At 40.6% G+C, this 15,857-nt stretch overlaps 3 protein-coding genes across 3 annotated transcripts; 2 read left to right on the top strand and 1 right to left on the bottom strand.

Annotated features, from left to right (window-relative positions):
- Positions 1-303: 303 nt before the first annotated feature.
- agxtb (alanine--glyoxylate and serine--pyruvate aminotransferase b) lies at positions 304-3,948 on the top strand (the record flags this gene model as incomplete). Its single annotated transcript, XM_083928797.1, has 11 exons — positions 304-576; positions 1,063-1,255; positions 1,368-1,432; positions 1,580-1,680; positions 1,772-1,842; positions 1,929-2,013; positions 2,123-2,221; positions 2,408-2,477; positions 3,050-3,145; positions 3,400-3,528; positions 3,830-3,948. The coding sequence occupies 11 exons, from the start codon at positions 304-306 to the stop codon at positions 3,935-3,937; spliced, it is 1,290 nt and encodes a 429-aa protein (XP_083784923.1). The 3' UTR covers positions 3,938-3,948.
- Positions 3,949-4,345: 397 nt separating this feature from the next.
- thap4 (THAP domain containing 4) lies at positions 4,346-8,178 on the top strand. The gene is made up of 5 exons (XM_083929108.1): positions 4,346-4,455; positions 5,977-6,130; positions 6,293-6,402; positions 7,096-7,199; positions 7,299-8,178. The coding sequence occupies exons 1-5, from the start codon at positions 4,431-4,433 to the stop codon at positions 7,413-7,415; spliced, it is 510 nt and encodes a 169-aa protein (XP_083785234.1). The 5' UTR covers positions 4,346-4,430; the 3' UTR covers positions 7,416-8,178.
- A 1,420-nt stretch (positions 8,179-9,598) lies between these two features.
- Positions 9,599-15,857, bottom strand: LOC310957655 (bcl-2-related ovarian killer protein homolog B-like; the record flags this gene model as incomplete). Its single annotated transcript, XM_083928328.1, has 4 exons — positions 9,599-9,720; positions 10,887-11,054; positions 13,964-14,092; positions 15,635-15,857. 4 exons carry the CDS (start codon positions 15,855-15,857, stop codon positions 9,599-9,601), a joined length of 642 nt encoding a protein of 213 aa, XP_083784454.1.

Here is a 15,857-nt window from a genome sequence, read left to right as displayed (position 1 = left end):
CACCTCCCCAGAAGCTATTTGAGTGTTTAGAAAGTTTCAAAAGTTTTAAACCTTGAAATGTAAAATATTAACCACAAATCTACAGTAGAAAACATTTTTTTCTATACTATTAGTTGATGTGCCCCATGAGAAGTCAGGGGCAGGGTTGGCTGTAAGGGGAGGCACACCGCCTCGTGTCCAACAGGTCAAAGACCTGTTTGTTTTAAATCTTCACCAAAAACTTACAGTCAGGTTCAGTCTCTCTGTCTGTCGGTGGTGATACCACTCGGTGCAGGCTTCTCAGGAACCAAGACACCAGCCGTGATGCAGCGGGCTTTGTTTAGCCGGAGCGCGCTGCTCGCCCAGCAGGCAGCAGCGGCCCTCGACAGTCCGCTGGCCGCAAGGAGCGCGCCTCTGCTGCAGCGATTGGACCGCTCCATGTCCTCCGTCACCATCCCGCCGCCAGCATGTATGCTCCGGCCGCTGGAAGCTCCACTGCGTTATCTGTTCGGACCGGGACCTTCAAACGTTCCTCCACGTATCTTGGCTGCACAGGGCAGGCCGATCATTGGTCACCTGCATCCAGAAATGTATGAGGTAAATGCTATGTTCGAAACTCAGACAGAATGAGTTATATAATACTGTCTATATTCTATTAAAATAACTTTAAGGTGGAAATGAGCATTTTTACACAAATACTGAATTTGAGTACAATTTGGAGGTGCAGACGCATTTTGTAATTATGTGTGTGTGTGTGTTGTTGTTTGTGTGTGTGTGTGTGTGTGTGTGTGTGTGTGTGTGTGTGTGTGTGTGTGTGTGTGTGTGTGTGTGTGTGTGTGTGTGTGTGTGTGTGTGTGTGTGTGTGTGTGTGAAAATGTTGGTTTATATGGAATTCAACTTGTCGTGGTACACACTTCAACTTCAACTTTTTTCCCCCAGATTTCATCATAAACAGACCAAATACATATTTGCAGTGTATCAAAGATCAATAGGGATACGTTCACTGAAACACTGGAAGTCATTTTGACAATAACTGAGAAATTAGGCTAAACAGTTGTTTGACGTTTTCATTGTGTTTCTTAGATCATGAATGACATCAAGAGAGGGATCCAGTACGTCTTTCAGACAGAGAACAACATGACTATAGCTATGAGCGGCTCCGGGCACGCGGCCATGGAGTGTGCGGTGTTCAATACGGTGGAGCCCGGAGAGAGCGTGCTCGTCGCCATCAACGGAATCTGGGGAGAGCGCGTTGCTGAAATTGCAGAAAGAATGGGTACGTCTTTACGCACGGTTTTACGCACGCGTCCAATGGGTCTCCAAAGAAGATAAACAGCTGAATTTTACTTTGATATCCATCTATCTATCGAAATGTATTTCCTCTTTAGGTGCCAATGTACATAGAATGGTAAAGACTCCTGGAGGATATTTCAGCAACAAGGAAATTGAACAGGTAGGCACAATATCTCTGCCCATAACTGACTAAAGCCACTGGAAACAGTAATGAACTATAATATTAATAAGACTGAGAAACATAATCAGTTACACTGACACTAACAAGAACACGTGTGTGATGGATCTGTTTATTGTCTTTCTGTAGGCCATTCAAAAACACAAGCCTGTCCTGTTTTTCCTCACACATGGAGAGTCCTCGGCTGGCCTCTGTCACCCAGTAGATGGCATTGGAGACATCTGCAGAAAGTGAGCCTCCTAAAGTATCTGCCTAAAGCACAGTTGAATTCAATTACAAAATATAATGCAATATTTCTGACTGCTGTCATATCTCCCACAGAAATAACTGCCTCTTCTTGGTTGACACAGTGGCATCTCTTGGTGCAGCACCAATTTTTATGGACAAGCAAAGTAAGACAATGATTAAGAATGGATTACATTATGTTACCAATTACCATGTGTTTGCATGTTAAATAGTCTGCCTCACATTCTCCCAGATATTGACATCCTCTACAGTGGTTCTCAGAAGGCTCTGAATGCGCCTCCTGGCACAGCACCCATCTCCTTTAATGACAGAGCATGGTGAGGGGGGACTTGTTTGCATGTTTCCATATATGAGCTCTAAATTGTCACAACTATATAAAAATGAGACTAAGCAAGCATCACGTTGTCCCTCTGTTTCACCTCGCAGCGAAAAGATGTTTAACAGGAAAACAAAACCAGTATCCTACCTCTTTGATATGACACATTTGTCCAACTACTGGGGTTGTGACGGCCAACCAGCCAGAGCGTAAGTCCACTACAGCCAACAGACCACATCCTTATTCTGTTCATACCAGATAAACCTTACTTTAACTCAAAGTATATTGGTTTGTTTTTTTCATATTTATCATTACCTAAGCTTTGAACAACTTTTAATTTTAGGGGTGCCATTGTGCTGTATATTTAATCACGTGACTTGTGCTTTGGGTTTCAGATACCACCACACTGGTCCAGTGTCTGGATTCTTCGCCCTGAGAGAGAGTCTGGCAATTATGGCTGAGAGGGTAAAGAAGGATACCCTTTTGTAGTTACATTTCCAACTTCTAGAGTGTGTGTGTATATATATATTAGCATATATGTATATGGTAAATGGTAAATTAACTTGTACTTATATAGCGCCTTTCTAGTCTTCTGACTACTGAAGGCGCTTTCACACTAATTGTCACATTCGCCCATTCACACAGCTAACAGTGGACCTACATACATACCATCTAATCTAACCATGCAGACCACATTTACACACCCATGCGCAGCACAGGGAACAATCCGGGGTTCAGTGTCTTGCCAAAGGACACTTCGATATGTGGACCGGGGGAGCTGGGGATCGAACCTCTGAGCCTTGCTGGGTGCCAATAGAGGCTCTGGATTAATTGTGGCTATCACTTTGAATGGCATACAAGAGAACTTCTTTGTTCAAAGCACCATTACATATATGAATGTTTTCCAATTCACATATCTCTTTCTGAATTTGCCTCCAATAGTGCGGTAGTTTTGAGTTTGAAGTTACTTGGCACAGCCCCCTTCTGACTTCTAGTCTGCGTCTCATGTATCTCCATTGGTCTTTGTCTCCCTCTAGGGGCTGGAGGAGTCCTGGAAGAAACACAAGGAAGTGGCGGCATATCTGTACAGAGGACTGGAGGACTTGGGCCTCAAGCTATTCGTCCCTGAACGGGTGAGACGGACATAAAACAAAACCACATGCTGGGTGTTTTGTGCAGAAGGATAACAAAGAGCGTATCTGCAAGAGACAAAGAGGAATAAACAACACTAAAGAAGATTAATGCACACTGATCATTTGTATTACAGACCTGCAGATCATCGCTCTTAGATACACAACAGTTTATGTTGTACTACAACTGACCACAGGTATTGTGAGAGCACAGTGTTGCCTTGTTGTAACCAATAATTTTGCGACATGTCCTGCAGGAATTGAGGCTTCCCTCTGTCACCACCATTGCCATCCCTGACGGCTACAACTGGAGGGAGTTGCTGGCCTACATCATGAAACACCACCAGATGGAGATGACCGGAGGCCTGGGTCCTTCCATCGGCATGGTGGGTAGCTGCTGGTATTTCAACCCTGTACAGTGGACAAATCCATGCCTTTAACATTGTGTTCACGGTAATCAGCCGATCTTGATAGTAGCTATTATAGATGTGCTGTCTCAGCATCTTAGCACGGTGGAGGATGTTTTAATCCTAAAGATAATAGCCACCAATTCAACCTATCATCCAATTTTAACAGTTACAGCAAGAGCCATGTCATCAGTTTGGTGTTTTCACAGCTTTCTGAATCATGCTGCTGAGTCACTGCAGGACTCTCATGCACTATACTCCCCTCCTCTCTTTTTATTAGGTGATGAGGATCGGATTGATGGGATACAACTGCGAGAAGACTAATGCTGACATGGCACTGCATGCCCTGGCAGACGCTCTCAAGAATTGCAAAAAGAGCAAGGCTTAAGACAGTAGATCCAATGGCCAAGAAAAAAAATATCCAGTGTCCCCCAACATAAGGGACACATGGTGAAGTGCATCAAGTTCTGGATTTTTTTCTTCGACTACATATTTTATAAAACATAGACAATGTGCCTTTCTTGTATAAGTAGGCTAGTTTTGAAATAAAGGGGCAGACATTGTCATATGGTCCACGCTGAGTGCACTGAAAGATGTCAATAAAGTGTGCTTTAATTTATCATACACTCCTCATGCCTCAATGTGTGACAACATTCACAAATCATTTCAGAAATATAGCTCCAAAAGTCAAGAAAAATGTGCTCAAGTGTCTCAACTACATTTCCCATGATCCCCTGCTGTGACGGCCGTACGGTACAACTGCGTCACACCTGCTCATCTCAACACTGTCGCATTCCTTTAGTGACATTTCATCTTTTCACGTTGCTCTTGCCAGGTTTTTTTTTACATTTATACTCACTTGACTGCAGTTTGGTTTATTAATGGCGTGTCCGGTAAATCACACAGGTAAGGTAGAATTATTACATTATAAATATATATACCGAATAAATGTCAGCTGTAGTTGATACAATGTCGCAGTCACCACAGGCTAACCAACAAGAAGGCTATGTAGGAGCTTCAAGGTAAATCATTTGCTAAAAGTATTAAAGAGCAAACGTAGCCTTTTTACGTCCAAAACAAGCTTAACGTTGACTGTTTGGTAGTTTCATTTAACCTTAAGTGATGTCACTTTTGAATGTCAAGAGAATAAATGTTTATTTTTGTGGTCGGCTAATCGATACTGAAGTGTTGCTGTGATAACTGCAACTGCGTCTTGTTTGCAAAGTTTCCATATTACACGATATAAACAGATATAAACAGATATAAAGAGTCCCCTTCCTCTGTGCATCTTCTTCTGGTTTCTGCCACATTTCCACCAAACAGGAGCAATACTACCACCTGCTGTTAAACATAGAGAGTAATACAGTGCATTCTGATTTTAGACCCTCTTATGAATATATTCTAGGTTTTTTGTATATATTTGTTTTGTCTGATTATGTTTGTCTTGATCTCTATAGAATGACCTGATTAAATAAAGGTTATATATCAATATTATTCTATAAAATAGGCATTTTTTTCGGGAGACATTTTGACGTCACAGTAGGAATAACACAGGTGTGGAAAAAATAAAACTAATGTTGACTATACTCCATTTAGCTGCTTTAGTTTCAGTGTCCTGCTGTTGTGCATGCCGGCTCCCTGTCACACTGTCACTGGGACTAGTGATAGACCGATACATCGGCCGGCCGATATTTGCGTTTTGTAGGTGTATCGTATCGGCCAATGTGAGCTGCTGCGTTCGCTGATATTTTTTCCCTGTCATTATTTACAGACAGGCTGGAGACACCTTTTTTAATTTCAATACATTTTCCTTTTTTAAATTGAGATTCATAACATTTGTTATCATCATTGTGTAATTTTTATGATGTAAATTGAGGGAGCAAAAGTAGAATCGGCTCCAAATATCGGCTCAAGAAAATCATCAGTCCGTTTCTGTCATCGACCAAGGCTGATAAAAAAACAATCGGTATCGGCATTGGCCCTAAAAAATCCGGTCGATCCCTACATGGGACACTTGAATAAGTGTTAAAAATTGTTAACAATTGTTTAATGTTATTACACCTGTGTGTTCCCTACTGTCACGAGTCAGAACCTGCTGTGAAAAAAAGACTCATTGGTAATTAAAAGAAAATCCACAAGTGTCTACTTTAAAACATTTGGCCCAAACAGATAAAGCTGCCTGTAATGTCAGTGGAGATTTTTTATTTTTTACAGGTATGTACTGTTATTATAATTATACAAAATAATCTCTATTCCTCTCTTTGATTGTACATTCAAACGCCCTGTTAATGTTGATATCAAAGTATCTTATATATTTCTCAGTGTCGGATCAAACTTGTGGTATTACCCATCACCACCTCATATGGAGTTTCTTCTCTCTGTGTTCATGATAACTCAAGAAATACCGTGTGTGTGTTTTACCGTCAGTGGAGTTGAACCCAGGCCTCCTCCCTCTAGACTGGCTTCTGGGTACATGGGAGTCAGATGAACCTGGAGAGGGCTGTTTCACCTCCATAAAACCTTTCCGCTACACAGAGACACTGAACTTCAGCCATGTGGGACAACCAGTCATCAACTTCATGTAGGTTACTCTGTAGGCAATCAGATTTTAATACTAAAAACTGCATCACTGACGGGTAACATACCAAACCAAACTGTCTACCAGTAAGATAGTTGCATCATATTGGGGACAGACTTCATCTTCGGTCTTTAGCTGATTGCTCGCTGTTACTGTGTTCGACAGGTTCAATGCCTTCCACGCAGAGACCAAGAAGCCTCTGCACAGGGAGTGTGGCTTCATTCGAATGCAGCCGGGATCCAACAGAGTGGCATTCATCATCGCTCAGAACTCGGGTAGTTGCAATTACAGTTACTGGAGGTACCATCGTTTTTGTTAACCCGGCGCCATTTCTGGAATATGTTGTCATTTTGAAAGAATCACTGTAGATGTGCAGAGGCTCGGTTTGTAAAAGATTTTCTGAGGCAGTCTGACGCTTAACATGAATATAGAAAATGTATGTAACAATGTATTTTGTATCTAACAATGTATCTAACGATGCATTTTGCTTTTATTACTATATTAGATTTGACTCAGGGCCATAGTGAAAACATATTCCAAACATGATGCAGAAACATGAATACAACACTTGGTCTTTCGTTTTGGCTTATAGGTAATACATACTAATATGTCATAAATGATTTACACTGTTTTAAAACCAATTCCAATGTATAATTTAAGACCTTAGTGTTTAGATAAAATATAGATAATTATTTTGTTACCAATATAAATGCTTAAAGATAAGGACAGCAGTAAACTTAGAGTGCTGTCCTTATCTGTACCCATTTACATACTGTAGACTTGTGCTTGTGAAGGATATTAGTATATATATATATATATATATATATATATATATATATATATATATATTTGTTATCAAAATAAATTGTGTATGTAATGAGTTTTAAATGGCTAACTTACAATCTTGTCTACACAAACACAGACACTTCACACATGTTTTGAGCGTGACAGTGTGTCTTTGTGTGCAGGTCTGGTGGAGATTGAGGAGGGAGAGCTGACAGCGCAGCAGCTGAACCTGCACAGTCAGGCTCTGGCCAGAGTCTCTTTCGCCAGAGAGCCGCATGTACAGAAGGTAAAAGAACAACAGAACTTTTCCCTGGATCTTATGTTAATCAAACATTTTCCTTCCCTTTTGTGCCGGTGACTTCGCCCCCTCTTTCCCATCTTTCAGATTTCTCGAGTGTTTCAGCTCCGACCAGATGGGAGGCTGGAGCAGACAGTTTCCATGGCAACAGACAATCAGCCACTGATGCAGCATTTGCACATCACCTACCGTCGGTCAACTTGACCGATTGGGCTGCCAGGCTTCTTTCACATATAAATACCTTGGTCAGGAAACAGATATTGCTTAAAAAGGGGGCTTAATCAATAATCCTGGTTTAGTCAGATAATCAGCTTGAGTTATGGTGTACGTTACGCACAGGGATAACTGGCCGTTGTTTAGGCACAGATGTAGCAGTAATGTTAATGGTATATCTAAAAAAACTAAATGTACCCTGCAGTTTTCTTGTAAGCAAACAAAAGTTATGTTTACATTCAGCATTACGCATGACATTGTGTGTGTCTCCATGTTTAACAAATGTGTCAAGTGCATCTCCTTCCTAATAGAACAAAGCACTTTAGCCTGTATTATTTACATCCATAGTTACTAGAAAACTCTCTTCTCTTCATTTCCTGGCACATTACCACCATATGGAGATCTGAAAAAATAATTAAGACTTCATGTTGCATTTAATGGCCTTGGTTGAGTATGGATGTCTTGCGTTGTATTAATATTTATCGCCCAGATATTTAATTTAGGTGCTGTAAAGCTTATAAAGCACTGATGGGTTAATTTGTCTGCTTATCTTGAACTTTCATTGCACTATTATAAGATTGAAAGCTAAAGTAACTGCTGTCCTGAGTCAGTGAACTGTGTTTTGAATGTAAAATTCAGAGTCACAGAGAGTTGTTCTTATACTGGGTGTTAACAAGTCAGGATGAGATCCAAAGAGCTTCCTTCATGTGTTTCAGGATGTTAGGCTCACAGGTATACATATAGATGTTCCTAAACGGGCTGCATTAAAAGAAATTAAAGTTATTTCGCCCATTTTTCGTAGTTTGTCTTCATTTATTTTAATATCTTTGTTTTTAAGCTTCTTGTTCTGTGCTTGGATTTAATATTTGAGGGATCAACATGAATGATATTAAGGTGAGACTTCCAAAACATGTCTTCTTTCAGACTAGTGGAAAGAAAACAAACCTTCTCTTACTACACTGTCAATTTGAGCCTGTAGATTTCTCCTGTAATACATATATTTAAAGTTTATTTTCCCTCATAGTTCCCCAGAAATCTCTTATGTAGCACTTTACACAGAACGTTCCAGTTTCAAGGAGACTTAATGCACACATCAGCTGAGGAAGTTGAAATCTACAGTATTTTTACCCTCTAGTGTCTTGCTTTGATTAAATGTACCTGGCATTGATATTCTTGCGCATTGCAGTGCCACAGCACCAACTACATAATTCTGCAACCAGGTGCCTTATTTTAGACATATTTTTTCCTTCATTATAGGGGTGACAGTAAATGAGGGGAAAGAGATGGGATATGACAAACCCCTGTGTCGGATCAGTGGGATAAAGTACAGGTGAAGATTTTGTTTAGTAAGTTTATTATGCATTAAAAAAAACATTCAGACACACATTTATAAATTACCACAGTGAAAGTAACAACCACCAAGCATTACACACAATCATCCTGATGAGCCGTGATCTTTTTACTGCAGTGGCGTTAAAATAGAAAAAAATAAATCAAACTATACTAGATTTTTAAAAAAGGAAATACATTTCACCGACATATGTGGATGCAGTTTTACCATTTCTCTGTCCTTGTGCATTTTGCCCAAAAAATGAGACTAAACACTTGCTGGTCAATGTGTGTAAACTTGCAGCAAAGAGTTGGATAATATTTGGGCAGAAAATCAAACCCATGAAGTGTAAAAGCAGTCGATTCAATTCATCATGTGATATCTGTCCTTTTCAAGACTCAGAAAACACACAAGACCCAGCCAGCTGAGCATAAACCTTCATTACAAATTTGGCTTTTTAGGGATATTTTCTGAGACAAACATCAAAGTGTTGAACACTTTATCTCAGGAGTGCAAACAACCTGAACATCATCACACATTGCAGTCACAACACTGGAGAAGCCTGGTTCACTGCACCTGTGTAAGCAGTGTGAAAGTGCGTAGAAGAGGTGGCGTGATGCAAACATGTTTTGTTGCCATTGATGCTCTTAAATATCACAGCGACTACTCTTTGGATGAAGGGTCATCACTTATCCGACAGCCAGATAACGTAAACACGATGCTGATGAAACATTTGTTGATGGCCATTCAGCGACAGACCGTTATCTGCGACCATCTCCGCTCCATCCATTATTGACAAGTCTGAGATTTCAATCTCGCATCAATCAATGATGTTGACTCTGATTCATGATTCCTTCATGATGTAGACGTACACTGTAGTGAGGAAGTACTTCAAGGACTCGATGGCAGATGACAGCCAGTGGTGCTCAGGGGTGAGATCCTTCTTCACCACACATTTCGTCATCTCTGCCTGATAAAAGAAGATTGGTATTCTAGGTCAGACTGAAACAAAACATCAAGTCTTAACTTTATATATGTTTTAGCCAAATGCAAATTTCATTCAAGGTAACAGGTGCACTTTTCCAGGAGAAAAGGTGTCAGTGACTCATAAACTCTGATTAAATTGTTAAGCTATAGGCAGCGCTGATCAAATATGAATCAGTATTCTGTTACTGTATTGCATATGACTTGCATACAGTGTTTTCAAGAAACATACTATAGTGAACGGTTTAGCTGTAAGATGAGAACGTTTGTCCGGCCGGTCAGCTGGTGGGCGGAGCTTGGTTTTGGCTCGACTTTTATTTCATTTTACAGTACACTAAAATATGTTTCAGTAGAGGAACGACTCCTGTGTTCTGTAATGTTACCGTTTTTGTTAATTCAGTCTGGTGGCTTTTACTAAAGCACAGATAAGTGCTTCAGTTTACCCCATGTAAACTTAGAAAGTACTGTCCGATGGCATGGTAAAGCTGTGGAAATATTCTACATTTAACGTACACTTAACTGATTTTTTTATGGCTAAAATACATTTAGCGTCTGCCCCTGTACACAGCAGTACATTGCTAAGCTTCCATGCCTGTGCTCCTGTCTGCTTCTCAAAACTGGGGGTGTGCAGACCTCCATCTACTGAAGGTGACACACTGACTGTGGATAGAACCCAAATCCAAAGCTATCCCTTTAAGTGCTGCACTTCAAGTGCTGGATCTTAAAATACATTTGTTTACCGTCTTTTACCCAATAGAGGGCCACAGATCCAAATATTACCATTTGCATCACATCAGCCGACAGGAAGAACTCAATTTTCAAAGCCATAAGTGGGCCTTTCTGAGCGAGCAGCATATTTTATGCAACTCCCCTCTAACTCTGACTATCAGAGCCTACAAAAGCAAACCGAGCTCTGATCCATAAACAAGATTACATAATTAGTCATCCAGCTTCAGCAAAAGCAATTTAGTAGACCAGAAAGTTGCAAATTTTAAACTCCACAGAAACAAATGCAAGCAGTGTTTTTCTCCCTCTCTTACTGTGAACACAGAAATATGAATCATGCAGCAGCATTAATCATAGAGAAATCAGAAGAAACACAATAATCCTTACTTAGTTAGTGCAAATGGGAAAAATAAATATGTCACTAACCCATCCACCCCGTCTCTTCAGCCAGGGAGCCAGAAACTTGCGAACAAACTGTCCCAGACTGTCCACTAAGATGTGAACAGTGGTTGGATGACCCTGTCTGACACAGTCCACTGCCAGGGCTCCGGCTACAGCATACATGGATACCACCTTACCCCATGTTATACCTACAGTGAGAAAAACAGACATCAACAGTTAGGTTTTAGGTCTTTATTTAGGTCTATGGAAAGATGTGCAGGCCCAGATTCATCATCAATGAATTGTTAAAAAAAACCTTCCAGCAATTCAGGCTGATATTGATTCAGTCTTGCAGTCACTGTTTGATAAGTGAGAAGCAAAAATATCACACTGTATCCAAAAAGGCCTGAGCTTCGAGCCTCTACAGTGGCAGAATTTCTTGACCGGCATTGATAAACTGAACAGAAACACTCCTTTTCCTTTTCTCATGGGTGCCGATCCCAGCCCACACAAAGTATCAACACCTATCTCTTCTCTCCTCTCAAAGCCTGTTACATATTCTGTGACCTGCCACGAAGCATGTGGGGCAGTCAGTGGACTTTGTACTGAAATAAACTGTAAATACAAGGTTTAAGTCAACAAAACAGTGCATTTGCGTTAATGTAGCTGATAAGACATCTTACTGACCAGTTATAAATCAAAGAGGGTGAGTCTATATTGCCTTTGCCTGGAGGTGGGCGAACAGTTTCTACTGCGGGGAGACCAGAAGGTTGAGAAAATGATTTTGCATTCTCCACTTCACCAAGAAGCAGAGTCAAAAAGCTAAAGGACACATTTTTGTCTTCCTTTCTACCTAAACAATCCAGGCTGATAATTAATGGCATCCAGTCGTTTCCGGGTTCAGTTTCCAGGGCAGCAGGGACCGTTAAAACGACCATGGGGAATGTAGCGCAGGGACTAATGGAATTAGCCTCCTTAGGCCAGCTCACATTGTCATGGCTGACCTAAAGTGTCTGACTGTGGCTATAAGGGGATATGAAGCGAGCTGTGGGCAAGCTTAAATGATTAAAAGATAACACACCATAGAAGCTGTCAGAGCATGTCACATCTCACTCCCTACTGAGAAGCAGGCCAAGAATAGAGACAAGATTGTCAGGGATAAAGCTGGAGGAGAGGAGGGCGGAAAGAGGAAGAACACAAGTGGGAGGCAGTCGAAGATAGATGGTGGAGAGACGAGTCATGTTGATTTTACCAAGGGAGACCCCAGTACAGACGGCCGCTAAACCACTTCTAAGAAATATGATATGTGGATTCACTGGACTCATTCCGTTGTGGTTATGTTAAGCACTTTGAGGCATAATGACGAATGTAAAAAAGTTACATAAGTCATTATAGAACAAACTCCTGACAGCAGGAAAAACAAACCCCGTCCCAGAAGGCTGGGGCAGCGTGGGTTCAACCGTTTGTTATTCTTCAGGAGGAATCCCACGCTTTTTCTAAAAATTACATCCTTGTGACGTCTAAACAAGCACAAGTTTAGCTCGAACAAAGGCAAGAAAATTGAATTCAGCGTGTCTGGGATTTTATTTTATCTTTCCTGGAAACATGACAATTTTAGTTGCTCGTCACACAGCAGCCAGACCATCTAATCTATCCCAAAGGCCCATACAGAGGACATAATGTCACCCTTTATTTGGATCCTTCAAATGTCAGTGCGTGTACAAAGCAGATCTGTTGTCATGGTAGTTTAAAACATGCCCAAAATTGTCTCCACCAGAAGAACACAGATTGAAACATTTAAAAAACATTTATTCAGTTATGATCCCTGTTCACAATTCACTCAGGACAGTTAGTGGGCATAATGTAAATTGAAGTTTGGTAAAGTTTGGTTACCATGTGGCACGTCTGTTATCCGACCATCTAACACTGGAATTTACAGCAGATATACAGAAAGTTTAGATGCACTGCTCATGTCCCACCTTTATCTTCCATTAAAATAAAACTCTCTCCGTACTGTGACAAGACCAGCGATTTCCAGCCACACTAGCAGCTCGGAGCTAAATGCTAACATAAGCATGCTAACATGTGAGCAGTGACAAAGTTAACATGCGTATGGTCACTGGGTATAATGTACCACAGTATATTCACCATGTTAGTTTAAAATGTGCTGCTAATATTTGCTTATTATAACTAGACTTATGGAGATGTCCTTTGTTTTGCAGGTATAAACCGAGCCAACGGCCACTTGAGGCTGGCTTCAAAAGTGAGTCAATCCCCATAGACCCCAATGTTAAATTGTCAAACTTTACAGCAAAAATAAACATGTTTACAATCTGGGGAAAAAAACGGTTTTGGTCTCTAATTTCCCTGTTCAAACAACTATATGGTGGGTGCATTTCTATAGAACTCACCTGTTTAAATGATATTAAGGCTTAAAGTTATGCATAATTAAGGGGTGGCCGTCTAAAGGGACCGGTGGGTGCTGTCGCAGTTCATTTCCAAAAAAACCCTAACTGGCCTTGGTCAGGGCTGTACCAAATCCTGGTTAAAGCCAAGACAAGTATCAGTTAGAAATGGAGAGATTCAGCCATGTATGTTTGAGCTTTTGGAGAAATGTTAAGCACCTCTCTAGTGACAAATGTTGCACAGTCAATCTAGTCAAGGTCAGACATTTTAATGGATATAAACAAAAAAGAAAAACTACAAAAGCTGAGACCTGACTCAAAACCAGAAACACCTATATTTAATACTTTAATCTTATGGTTTTATGCAGTATACTTTAATCCACTATTTATTCCAAAATAATCCATACCCCTACACTATAAACAAATCTATGTCTAAACTTGGTGACTCTAAAAATCTGTGGCAGCAATTATGTGTTTTGGATGAAGTCTCCCTCCACCTACTTATGATTCACACCCACTCACTCTCACTAAAAGCACCTCTCAGCCGAAAGAGCCTGGTGGAAACTGCAGAGTCACACATGTTTAATCACAGTAACGGCCTTCATCAGTAGTCTGAGACACTGTGGAAGTGTAAATCCCTTCTTGTGTTTAGTCTGGATAACATACAGTCTGCTACATCATCATCATAATCACCTTCAGCAACAGACATGTACCTGTTGAGAAGATCTCCGTTGCTACGCCGATGAAAGCATCTGAAACCATGTTGTCCATGGCAACAGAGATGTTGAGCTGCCGCGCCACGTTCCTGTACAAACTGGGCTGTATACACTCCAGCTCGTCACCTAGGTAACGGAGGGAGAGCACAGAAAAAAAGAGAGAGAGAGAGAAGCATCAAAAGTCTGTTAGAGCAACCGCCGTTAAAACCAATTATACACATTTTGGGGTTATACAAACTGTCCAACCATTCAAACTATTTTCTGCCGTCAGATTGTTAAATTAAAACATGTATATCTTTTAAAAACCTGCCTTGGTTCTTTAGATATGATCACTTAGGTCAAGCTGCTTTTTACACACGCTGCACAGATTAAACGCAGAAGAAAATTAACTGGTCCTCAAACTGTGGCTGTCATTCTGTCCAGCAACAAGTGACTTTTTCTATAAGACGCTGTACTTTTTAATTTTCTTTTTGGCGTGGCATCAAAAGAGGAATTGAGTATCGCTCTTTTATACTACAACCTTCGTTCCTTGTATCTCGTATGTATCAATTATCTGTTCCAGTTCTGTTGAGTCACCTCAGCACTCAGCCTACTATCATCTAAAAGTAGATGAGCAACTCTGCTTTCAAGACCCAAGAGCAGTGATTATATCAGCTCACAGGCTGACTCCAACTTATCGATTGCTTTCAAAGCCATGACCTGATCAATGTGTGTTAGATCGGAGAGCGTCTCTTTTCTAGTGTCTTTAATTTTGACGCCTCCTTAATTTGCTCTTGGAAATACACCAACCTACCTTTGAGCATGTTTGTTACATATTTTGCAAAGAGGACCCAAATAACCTTTTTAGTCCCAATTCAACAATTCAATTGATTTTTTCTGATCATTTCTCTGACTTGTTTTATCGTATGTTGCAACAGTTATTACCTCCAACAAGGACGTATCTTTTTCAGGTCGAGCTGTTAGTTTTTTAGGTTTCATTACAGTAGTTTTCTGGCTTTTATTTGAAAGTACAGCTGAAGGTTGGTAGGCAAAGAAAAGAGGTAGAGAGTAAGGGGGCGACATGCAGCAAACCAGGTGAACTACTGGCATCCAGACCTGTTAGTTTTTAGCACAATATTTCTAAAAACTTGCGGGCATATTTCGTATTTCAAAGGGAATTTGATGGAAAGTGAGATTTGGACGGAGCATCCTATTTTCTCCTGAACTTCTGCATTTACAAACATTAAAGATATCTGGCACACATATTCCATGATTGTCCATCAATGAGAGTAATTTGATACCCATGAATGAAAACTACAGTACACCTAGAGCAGAGTAAAAAGGTATGCACTAACACATTTTCCATCGTAATCTTATCTTTAAAATAATAATATTAAAGTTGGAGGGTAAGATTCTGACCCTAAACTACAATATCCCCTGACCGAGACCTTTGTTGCATCTCTCTACAAAGTATAAATAATAAAAAAGGTCTAAAAAATACCCCCCAACAATTGCTGGGATATGCACTTCTGATCTAGTTTAAAAAAACAAATGAGTGCACTTCATCTTATTAGATCTATCCTCCATAACAACCATGGCCTTGAATGTGCATACATGTTGAACTTATTGAAGCCCAATATTTAAATTCACTGTCTCCTCAGACTTTACAGTTCTTCAGGTTTCTCTTACCAAGACAGAGAAGCACCAAAGACACCTCAGCGAGCGCTACATTAGAGGGATTCAGGTTGAGTTCAGTCTTGGACCATCCCAGTCCATTCTGGTTGAGTCTGGACAGTATGTAGTCTCTGCACAAGGCTTTAGACTGGGACACCAGCTCCTTCTCAGTCAACGATCGATCAAACACATCCAGGACCTCTGCAGCGAACACAGAGGACCGCCGCAAGACTTCCAT

The sequence above is a fragment of the Echiichthys vipera genome, assembly GCF_963691815.1.
Source record: "Echiichthys vipera genome assembly, chromosome: 15".
In the NCBI taxonomy this organism is placed as follows: domain Eukaryota; kingdom Metazoa; phylum Chordata; class Actinopteri; order Perciformes; family Trachinidae; genus Echiichthys; species Echiichthys vipera.
This window is presented reverse-complemented; position numbering and strand designations above follow the sequence as displayed.